Genomic DNA, 11,289 nt, shown 5'->3' on the forward strand with positions numbered 1-11,289 from the left:
GTCTTTGCACGCCCTCACGCTCACCACAGCATCCTACGCTCCCTTAGGTTTCCTGTAAATAAATCTTTGCTGCCTGATTCTGAGCACTTTGAAGTAGGAGGGCTCTGAGGGAGCACACTGACATTGGGCAGGGAGTCTGTCAAAGTGAGCCTCTGGACTACGTTTCTATTCTGTCGGACTCGTTCTGCATTAATTTATTTTACAGATAAATTGGTTTTCATTATGAAAAGTTTAGTATTCAAATAAAGCATTTAATGCAAATTCTGTGTTTTTATATCCATTCCTGTTTTGTTTTCTACATTTCATGAAGTTCTTAAATATTTCCAGACTAAACAATTTGCTCAGAGTAATAAAATACCAGGATGATGGAGTACTTTTTTTGCAGTTTCTGCTTTCTAATTGAGGTTTATTACTGATAAGGAGCATAGTCACTATATCGCAGAGAAAGACTTTGCTGTTTAAGACTGCTGAAATTCAGCAAAATGTTGCTGAGATTTTTGAAAACGAGTGCCATCTGGAAATAAATATTCACAAAACAAACCATAAGATCCTGAACAGGTCAGCAGAGAACCGGCATCTCGAAGCTGGTCAGTGGTGAAACTTGCATTTGGCGAATTTTGGAGGAGGCTTATAAAACAGCAGCTAGTTGGCCTAGCTTGGGAGTGTGCTGTGGTGGAGGGGAGTAGAGTGTGAACAGCTGTGAAGAGCTGGAGAGGTGAAAGCTGATTGCCTGGTCCTGCAGCCCTCGTAGGCATGTGGCTTTACTCTTCATGGAATTACATGTTTGCCTGCCTCTTGAAGTCATCATATTTTTCTCCCCTACTCCCCAACTGTCTTGCTTTAGGAACAAGTACCTCCTTTTAAACAGCCAGGAACTTAATGAGCTGAGTGCAATCTCCCATAAAGCCAACATCCCTGAAGTTGATGCAGTTGTCAACACAGACAGGTGAGTAGGGATAGAGGGTTTAGGTCAGCAGCTTCTAGCGTTTTGCAAGCACTTATGTTGGAGGTTTGATGTCTCCTGTCTTGTTTGAGGTCCTTCTGTCCACCTCACTTCCTTTAATTTCAGTGGCATGTTTCAGCAGGAAGTGTCTAAGCTTGTATGATGTTCATGATCATTAGCAAATCTGAAGTGTGCTTGTGCTCAGAGTAAGGCGTTTTAAAAACAAAAGCAACCTAAAATGGGGGCTTTGAGTTCGTGGCTCAGACTTCATTATGATGTGCTAGGTCTGCCTGTTTGTCTGGCCTTTCTCACTACAGGCATTGCAGACAGACCTGGAAATTAAACTGGGATCCCTCCAATGCATGAATTGCTGCTACTAATAAATCTTAGTTTTGAGATTCAGGAGCAGTCTGTGCACATACAATGTCCATTTGCAGTCTGCATAAACAGATCTAAGTGTGTCTGCTCAGAGTCTTTATTTTAAGAGCAGCTAATAACTGGAATAAGCTAAATTAGATTAACATGTTAAACCACTTGCAGAATCTCTAGTGTTATATTTCAGTATCTGTTAGAGTGACTGTTTTGATTTAATAAGCTCTTTAATACACGATTCTGATGTACAAACCTCACAAGGTGAAACGTTTGCAGAATTTAATTGTCAGAATGCTCTCAGAGTATCAGCAGGGACTTGGTCTGCACAGAGCAGATTTACCTCGCTTCAAAAGGGAATTCTCTAAGTTAGGATTTCTAGATTATAATTATTATAATAATACTGTGCCTAATTGGGAAGAGATGGTGTCTGTATTACTCAGATCCTTTCCTTCTGCACGTAGGTACCTTTCTAGCTTTGTTCGAAAAGGAGTAAGTATTTAGGGGGAAAAATTCACCTTGTTTAGGAGCACACTGAAAGGAAGTGGATCAAGGTTGTAAACAGCTTTTTCCAACTTGCAAAGTTTCTCATCTCTCTCGAGTGTTAGTAAGAACAGACTATCATGCTGCAAGAAAACCACTTCCCACAAGGGCTTTGTCAGCTGGCTATTGACTGCCCAGCAAAGGTGCTGATACAGTACGTAGCCATTAACCTGGGTGCATCTGCTGAATATGCATGCTGGGGTGTTTTTTGAGTAGAAGAGTGCCACTTGAAGCATCTTATTCTACCTCTGCGGGGTGGTTTGTATAGCCAGACAGGCAGCATTCCTCAGTTTCTGGCCTAAAATTGGTTTCTTTTCCACCCTTAGCATTTCGTTTCCATGTTGCTTTTCTTGATACATGAGGAGATCAAGGCATTGCTTCTGCACAGGCTTACTGTGGGTAGATACTCTACTGAAGATGCTATTTAATATGAGTAGTACTGCAGTTCTGCAGCTTCTATACTTTTACTAGTACACATAGAAGAAGGCTACCTCATGTAGCATTTAGGTTTCCATACTCTGCTCTGCCTCCTAAACGGAACTTAGAGCTTCCTTTATGTTTGAGCAAAAAACACGTGTTTTTCTTTCATTCCTAAGATCAAATGTGGTATATGGTTTTTTTTCTAATCTCAATTCCTACAAGATGTGAATTGGTATTTCTGAAATCATTAAATTTTGAGAGAAAATAAATAATTTTTCTCTAGGATTTATATGGAAGTCATGTTGCAGGTATTGCAGACATTTACCAAAGGCAGTGAGGATAACTCTTCCACTGGTAGAACTAGTAATGAAAGTTAATTAATATTTGTACTGTATATTCAGTACTGGGATTTTGATTATTAAAAGCTTGGGAGAAGAGACTGGATTCAGGGTTCTACAAGGTACAGTGCTTGCCAGCCCTTCCACTCATGCTGTAATTTCTTCACATGCTCTAGGAGTCTTGTCTGTGATGGGAAAAGAGGCTTGTTGACCAGACTGCTTCAGGTCATGAAGAAGGAACCAGCTGAATCCTCCTTCAGGTGGGTTCACTTTGCACTGTAACGTGCTGTTTTGAGTTGACTGGGAAGTCGGTTTGTTTTCATACAGCTTACAGCAGTTGAAAATGCTTGAAAATCATAAGCTGTGAAAAGCTCTGGCGTTGTTGCCCTTGGCTACAGTGGCAGTGCAGGTGAGGGAGAATGCCAAAGCTTGCATTGAACCTCGTACCCAGTACAGTCAGTGATTTTCTGCAGGATCAACCGGTCTGAATCCAGCTTCAGATTGGAATGAAACTGATTAGGAAATTTGATTTAAATTATAGTTGTGATATAATTACTCCCCTTGCTCCAAAATTAAAACCTCATTTCTTCGATTTCTCAGGTTTTGGCAAGCAAGGGCAGTTGAAAGTTTTCTGCGAGGCACCACCTCCTATGCAGACCAGATGTTCCTGCTAAAGAGAGGACTCCTGGAGGTAATGAATGTCAAGCTTCCTCTGTAACGTATCTCCATAGCAATCAAGAAGGATTTATCTGTAATGAATTCAAAAAGGGGTAAAAACGTAGTGTTAAATATTCACTGCGATTAGGGCAATTTTTGAAAAGTATTTGTGAATTCTGCTTGTGGCAACCAGGTGTGGGGTGGCCAGTTATATAGCCTGCATCGCTGGGAAGTTAATTTATCAGAAGACTCATCTGAATTGTTGTCTTTAGTTCTGTCACCTAAGAACTAAACCTGCAGATAAATGTTTTAAATAGTGATTAAATCAGAGTCTATGCTGTACTGCTGGCTTGGGCTAAGCTGTGGCAATAACATGTTTTCCTCCCATGCCAGCATATTCTCTACTGCATTGTTGATAGCGAGTGCAAATCACGAGATGTGCTTCAGAGTTACTTTGACCTTCTGGGAGAACTGATGAAATTCAATATTGATGCATTCAAGAGGTTCAACAAGTATATCAACACAGATGAGAAGGTAAATATTTGTAAAAGCTGTCCCCAGTGGGTCAAACTACATGCTCTTATAACCAAACGTAGCACTAAAACTCAGATTCATTTGCTGGTTTTGGTGTGATTGTTGAGCTTGGTGCACAGTAAACACTAAGGAGTGAGCTGCCAAAGTCTCTTCACAAGCACGTATGTTGCTGCATACACTCATGTTTTCAGAAGTGCTCCCAGCTGTTCTGAGTCAGCAAGTGCTGAGCTGTTCAGAAAATGTTGCCCTGTTACATGATCAGGCAGGTTTAAGGTCAGGGCTCAAAGATGGTAGAACGTTGCCTGTGAAGTCACTGGGTTTTGGGTTAAGCTGATAGTTGTCGACATTGAGACAGGCTCCAAAAAAATCTTTTACTGGAGCTTGCGGGGAGGGGGGGGTGGTCTTCATGGAGATGACTTAAAATATTCATTAATATTTGATACTGCAAAAAGACATATTTTTGATGTTACTTGAACTTACAGACATTTTAAGAAGTTATGGCTGATGTAATTACCTATAAAATTTAGTTGCATACATAGATCAAGAATGGGCAGCTCTCTGTGCAAAGTAGTTTCATGCTCTTGCGCGCTTTGTGCATATAACATCAGCTGTTGGGTAGGTTTTGAATGACCTCATACTCTTATGTTACTGTAATTTTTCTCTGGTTGCTGTTAGGTCTGGCAGACCTTGGAGAATAGAAGCAGAGATGTATTTAAAAGAAAGACGTATTTAATTTCAGGTTGTTTTCTAGTAAATGAACTGACACATTCTAGAGAATCTGTCTTTATACTTCGTGTGTGCTTCCTATTTATTGATCTATAACTTTTTTCAGCTCTCATTCTGTATGAGTCCCTCACTGTATTCCTCCCTAGCACTGTCTGCTGTACAAAATAAGCGTAGGAAAACACGGAGCTGGAGGAACTACAGAGACCAGCAGCCGTGCTGTCTTGTCTCCCTCTTTCAAAACAAACAGTGTATGAAATCTTGGTCTCATTGAAGTGACACGGTGTCAAAAGAGATTTTAGCAGTGCCAGGACTTTGGCATTTTTCTGTTCCGTAGTGGTTTTAAGGTGCTTGCTATAGGGATCCTTTGGTCAGCCCTCAGTGCCAGTATTGGCTTGGACTGGATGAGGCGGGCCCGGGAGCGTGTATCTCCTCTTATTCTTGTTAGAGATAACAAAAAGGCAATGACCCTGAGTGTTTTGGCATTCAGAACCTAACTCTTGTTTCTGAAGGGAAGGGGAAATTGTCCACGTCTGTGAAGCCTTATGTTGGTGAAGTGCACATTTTAGGTGCTTGTGCTCAGAATTCAAGGCGGTTTCTCCAGTAACCTTCAAGAACTGTACTCTTTCAATGTCGAAAATCTGGAGAAGGCTTACTGTTGCCCTACTCGCCAAGCCCTGTTCGTAGCTCTTCCTACTTGGGTTCGCTGACCTGTTCCCCTTGTGCCAAGAGAGCAACTGGCTTAGTACACCTCTTGGCCATGCGCATTCTGAAAAGGGGTATGGAATGCTGTTCTGTCAGACCTCATCTACGCGTGTTCATCTAGGATGAATTTTTTTGTTTGTTTTTTAATGCAACACTAAAAAGTATTTCTCTTTAGTTCCAGATATTTTTAAATCAGATCAACAGTTCATTGGTTGACTCAAACATGCTTGTTCGCTGCATTACGCTGTCCCTGGACCGATTTGAGAATCAGTCTGATGCTAAAGGTAAAGAATAAGAAATGGGGGGGGGGCAGTGTATATGTGTTTGGTAGTGATAATGGTTAAGTCTGGGCTTTGAAAATTTTGGGTTTGGACAGAGATACCACCTTGCAGGTTTGTTGCTACAGTCTGAGCACCAGTTCTTACTGCCATATTGCTTGGACCAATGTGTCTGAACTTTAAGCACCTGATGATTGTCTTTTTCCTCTTGCTGCAGTTGCAGAAGTCCTGTCAGAGTGCCGCCTGTTATCATACATGTCCCAGATGTCCATGAGAATGTCCTTTCTTTTCCGTCTCATTAATATTATTCATGTACAGACACTTACACAGGTAAAGAGCTGACAGTAACTTTGCAGTTATCTTGCTGATACTGTGTAGGGATGAACTGGGCTGGGAGCAGGGAGGAACCTGGCTTCTCTTGAGGAGACCCTTGTCCCTTCTTTCTTGAGACGTGTAGGGGCACCTCCTCTGCATGCTTACCATGAGCACATTTTGTAAGGACATGCGTGCAACCGATGTCTCTATTTTTTTGTTGTTTGACCTGCTGTGTCATTTTTACTTTTAGGAAAATGTCAGTTGTTTGAACACAAGTTTAGTTATCCTAATGCTGGCCCGAAGAAAAGAAAAGCTACCTTTTTATCTGCGCACTTTGCAACAGATGGAATATACAGAAAAATACCCAGGCTTCATCCTGAACAACTTCCACAGTCTCCTGCGATTCTGGCAACAGCATTACCTCAACAAGGATAAAGACAGCACCTGCTTAGAAAATGTATGTGAACCTCTTACCATAGCAAGAATCAATCATAGCAATATCTGTCTACTAGTCACCAAGCAAAAATGGGAAGCGGGAGGTTGTGAAGGGAAAGAAGGGAGCAAGTTCTGCCCCCCAGTGTAACTTTCTGTAGTGCTTTTCACACTGTCTTACCCAGTCAGGTCCCTTCTGCAAGCAGTCAGACTACCACAAGGTAGGCGCTGGGTTTCCCTGCAGACAAGGCCTTAGGTCTTGGCTCTGGCACACAGAAGTGAGACTTGCCAATGCTGCGCGGGTTTGAGAGGCAGGGCTGGCGAGATGGCCAGGGGTGTGGAGGCAGGACAGAATCCAGCTCCCAGACTAGTTAGCGCCTTAACCAGACTGTCCCCTCTCTTCCTGGTGCGGCAAACAGTGCAGGAAAAGTATCTGGTGTAGATGCTAGAAGACAAAGCAGCTGCCCTGTGGAAAGCAGCCTGCAGGTTTCCACTCCAGAGCTGGTCTGTCTTGGGCACTGAGAAGAGGAAGAAATGGCCTGTGATGAGAAGGCAACTTCCTTGTATATGCCCTAGAAGGCTAAAGTGAGGTTGCACTGGTTTCTTCCTTGACTTTTCAGTGCTTGGGTGGCAGCTTTAACAGATTTTGAACGTGTTCATGGAAAAGCCCTTCTTCTCTGGCGTGCATGTACACTGCAGCGCACAGCCCCATGGCTGTGACGTGAGCGCAGTGCAGGCAGTCTCCGATAGACAAGGTACCTGAAGAGGGGCAGTGTTAGGGCTTGGAAGTAGTTAAAATAAGGAGCTTCAATTCCCCAGAAAGGAGGAGTGCAATGGAGGGAGGCCGCGTAGGGAGGAGAAGCTGCAGTGAATGGTGCAGGCTTGTAAGACTTTTCTCTCAGCCTTCTTTGGCGCAGTATGCTTGGCTCAGCGCTGGGCTGAGCCTTTTAGACGTGGGGAGCGGCGGGGTGACTTGGGACCTGCAACGCGCGGGCACTGTGTGGCAGTGTTCATGCCATGGTTTGACACGTCCATGGTGCGCTGGGCTGCGGAGGGGAGATGCTGCCGAGACCAAAGCTCTCTGCCATCGCTGCGTTTCAGGGTCGTGTTGTGCTGTGCGTGCATGCTGCGGTACTCGTTGTGTCTTGGGCCACTGGTGGGGTGGAAATAGTTCTCCAGCGTGTAAAGGCTTTGGGTAATACATGATGTGGTGTAGGGCTGCCAGAGCGGCCTTTTGGCCTTAAGAGAATTGATGCAGGAGGAATGCGGGCAGGGAGGGTGTATTGTCTTTGTGTCTCCCCTAGGAGTGCGAGCTACTGCCAGCATTGGCTTGATGTGCAGCACCACGGTGTCCCAGTTTGTGTTTGGACTGGGCAGCAAAGGAGAAGTTTAGGCTTGTGTGTGTGCTGCTCACGGGCAGCCCTGCCTGCCGGCACACGCAGGCTTGCTGGGGTGGTGGTCACCCTGCGCTGCTCTTAGCGGAGCTATAGTTGCCACAGGTTGCTGGGAGTCCCTGCCTGTAGCTGGGTGGTGGGAGGCTGGTTGTGGAAGGCGTGGTTGGTTCAGCATCCGCCCCTTCTGCTCCACGCCCCAGGGAGGGTGGGCTGAATGGTGAATCAGAGGTGTGAAACTGTGGCTGGGGAGGTCAGGCTGAATAGGAAGCGATTTTCAGTTCTCTCTGCTGAATGCCTTTGGGATGTGTCTTCTGCTGCATGTTGGTGCCTGCGGACCACGCTAACCAGCCTCTTCGTCTCTTCCCACAGAGCTCATGTATTAGTTTTACCTACTGGAAAGAGACTGTATCTATACTGCTCAGTCCAGACCGGACATCCCCCTGTGCCATAGTTAGCTACATCGATGAGGCATATATGGACATTGACAGAGACTTTTCTGAGGAGTAATTCTTCACTCTGGCTTCTGATGGACAGCGCTTGGAGAGTACCTCGCAGCCCGTGGATTTTCAGGGATACGCTGTGTAGTGTGTGTGTGCGTGTGCGGCTTGGAACCGTGGAGCGTTACTGCATTGTCAAAACCCCAGCCCCCTCCCGGTCCCCATCTCTGATCTCTAACGGAGGAGACTTTGAAAGCTCTCTGGGCAACACATTCAGGGATGTATCTTCCAGTTGTTCTGGGATAAAAATAATCACCTGCAAAAACCAGCCTCTTTATTTTTATTTTTTCTCTCTCCCAGTCCAGCGTGGCTGGTCAGAGAGTTTTTTGCTGACAGATGAGGATACTCTGTATGTGCCAATTTAGTTGTGGCTCTCTTTCACGGCTACCAGAATTAGCAAGTCAAAAAGCACAGAAATTGCCCTCCAAATGTGAGGTCCAAGGAGCCAGTCTGACTGGGACCCCGACACACCAGCCACGTGCGGAGCCGCCACGAGGACTCCCTTCAGGTGTAACTCTTACGTTGGGGTTTGGAATCAGGGGTTTAGGGTTGGTTAGAGTGTGAGTGTGTGTGCGTGCGCGTGTGTGCTTTTAATTCCTGAGAGCCCTAGCTCCAGTCACCTCTTTACCATCTACTTTTGGATCATTTGGTACTAAATCTGTCTGTTTGTGCGTTAGGAGAGAACCTCTGCTCCTGCTGTCTTTCCTGCAGATCCTTCCCATCTGAAGGCGTTTTACAATGCTGCGGAGAACAGAGACATTTCAGCAGTGGTGGAATTGCAACAGGGGTTGGCTTTTTCACGGAGCACTAGCATTAAAATGTACTAATTTTTTAAACTTGCGGCTTGTCCCTTCTTGGGTAACTAATCTGGTTTTAAAATCCCTTTCAGGACCGTTGCTCTTGATGCTAACCTGCTATGCCTGGCAGTCTTATGTCAGTCTCTGCTGTCAGTCCTTAATATCAACACACACATTAATCTTGAAGTGCAATATTTACCAGAGATGTCAGTTTTTTCCTGGATCTGTTTTAATCAGAATGTGTTAAATGCTGGGAATAAACACACCTGGTTGAAAGGAACTTTGTAGGATATGTTGGGAAAGGGGGAATCGGGTTTTGGCAGTCCTGATTGCCAAACCTGCGCATGCCCTGCCCGCTCACCAGCGTTAATTGTGTTGCTCCAAGACAGTCAGATTCCCAGGAATGAAATACAGTCTTAAGTCCTGAGCCACTGCATTTAAGTCAAAAAATACGCGTCTTGCAGCTCCAGCTAAAAGCAACCAGTTTTCTTTGAAACATGCATCTGAATTTTTTAAAATTTTCTTAACTTATTTGATGAGATGACTTGACTTCAGCTCGGTCCAGGCTCTGGAAAGGGACCGGTGGCAGGGATATCCCAGAGCTGTAGCATTTTGTCTCTAATCTTTGCCAGCAGAATGAAACCTGCTCTGAGGATCCCTGTGCTGGGGCCGGGATGAGTGGATGAGGCTTCCAGCCCCAGGTGCAGGACTTGCTCTCTAAAAGTCACCCTTCTCCTCTGGCTTATCTCACACTTCGGTGTCCTGCTATGGACTTGCAGTCAGTACTTCGCTTGCAGGGTGGTCAGAGCTGCTGAGCTTGTGCATAAACCTGGAGCCTTGCAGGAGCTCCTGGGGATCCTTGTGTCCCTCCCTGGGGGGCCGAATCTCCTGGGCAGACTCTGCCCCGCTCCAGTGAGGTGACCCTGGTCGCACCCCTTGTGTTGGGGAGCTCCTCGCTACGGCAGCTGCAACTCTCTGTTCTTCATCAGGTCACCCCCACCCTGCCCCCTCCCTCCCCTGAGCTAATTTCTTTCTCATCTGTGCTTTTTTGTTCTTGGGTATTTGTGTTTTTGGTGTATCTTTGCTTCTTCTTAACTGTAATAGATGTACACTTAAAATAAATGCTTCAAATTAAAAGGCTTTTAAGTTAAGGGATGCCTTTTCCATAGTCTAGTTAATTGGTGCATCCAACGATTGCTGCTATAAACCTGCAGAGTCTCATTTACATCTCTGTATTTATGTAACGTACAGGTAGGGGCCAAGCTGCCTCTGTCCTTGGCGGTCGGCCTGCCTGAGGCTGAGCTGAAATCACGCCAGCCTGCCTTCTGGCTCGTGGATCCCTCCTCCCCAGCGTGGGAGCAGAGGAACTTTTGGGTCCTTGCTTGCTAGAGGCAGCTTGGCTTCGCTTTCGCCTTCAGGCTGACGCAGGAGGCCGAGTTGGCTGTCTGCAGAGAAGGGCGCAGGACAGAAACCCACAGCAGCTCCTCCAACAAAGGAGCGCGCTGGTCTCCAGGGGAAAGGCCCTGCCTGCAGCGGGCAGGGGGATGAGCGTGCAGGGAGGGTCACAAGCAAATTTTAACCAGGGGCCGCGTTCCTGTGGGCTCATCTGTCCCTGCCAGGTGCCTCAAGAATCTCATTTTGAGAGGGACCAGACAGGACAGCTCTCTCCTTCATCCTTGTTTTGTCTTATTTATGGAGAGCAGGGGGAAGAAGTGTCCTGCGTGGTGCCGGGGAGAGCTCGCTGGCTTCAGTGGAGGTTGCTGAAGGCTGCGTGTTGGGACGGGGGGTGGAGGTGGGACCCCTGTCACTAACAAATACTTCTGGAAGTCTGCACTATCCCCAGGGATCACTGAGGTTCGTGCTGCCCAGATTAATGCCAATTTACTAACTGCAAATAAACGTATTAAATGGAAACTATTAAAGAAATCTATTTTAAAGAAATGAGTGGTGTCTTTCTTTGCAGTGCCTTTGCCAAAGCCGTAACACCCCTCCCTCTGCCCTGCAGACTGTAGTTAGGATTTTTCTGTCCTCCCCAGCAGTAATGGTTTCAGTGAGGTCTGGTCTGCCCTCCACCCTCACCCCTCGGCTCTGGTCCCCTGCAGCTGAGAGGAGGCTGAAGTGTTTTGGTGGGAAGGGATGAGGAAAGCGCTCTTTTCCCAAAACCCACCTAAAGTGTGGAGCAAGCCAGGGCAATAGAGCAGGGAGAGGGGAGGCCTGTGCCTCTCGCCTGCCCCTGCCTGGCTGTGAAAGATGTCCCCGAAGACCCCAGCTTGGCCCCCGCATCTCCAGCGGGGGAGCCCAAGGCCCACATTACCCCGTGACAGACACAACGGGGCAAGTCCTG

General features: G+C 46.2%; 1 protein-coding gene across 1 annotated transcript in view; it reads left to right on the top strand.

Annotated features, from left to right (window-relative positions):
- TRPC4AP (transient receptor potential cation channel subfamily C member 4 associated protein) overlaps positions 1–10,092 on the top strand; it is a 39,084-nt gene extending 28,992 nt beyond the window's left edge. The window contains exons 12-19 of the mRNA XM_009284589.1: positions 845–946; positions 2,790–2,873; positions 3,214–3,304; positions 3,664–3,804; positions 5,408–5,516; positions 5,728–5,840; positions 6,076–6,282; positions 8,021–10,092. Of these exons, the coding sequence (XP_009282864.1) occupies positions 845–946; positions 2,790–2,873; positions 3,214–3,304; positions 3,664–3,804; positions 5,408–5,516; positions 5,728–5,840; positions 6,076–6,282; positions 8,021–8,158 (985 nt within the window). The 3' untranslated portion in view covers positions 8,159–10,092. The remainder of the gene's footprint in view (positions 1–844; positions 947–2,789; positions 2,874–3,213; positions 3,305–3,663; positions 3,805–5,407; positions 5,517–5,727; positions 5,841–6,075; positions 6,283–8,020) is intronic.
- Positions 10,093–11,289: the final 1,197 nt, after the last annotated feature.

The sequence above is a fragment of the Aptenodytes forsteri genome, unplaced genomic scaffold (assembly GCF_000699145.1).
Source record: "Aptenodytes forsteri isolate BGI_AS27 unplaced genomic scaffold, ASM69914v1 Scaffold215, whole genome shotgun sequence".
Lineage (NCBI taxonomy): Eukaryota > Metazoa > Chordata > Aves > Sphenisciformes > Spheniscidae > Aptenodytes > Aptenodytes forsteri.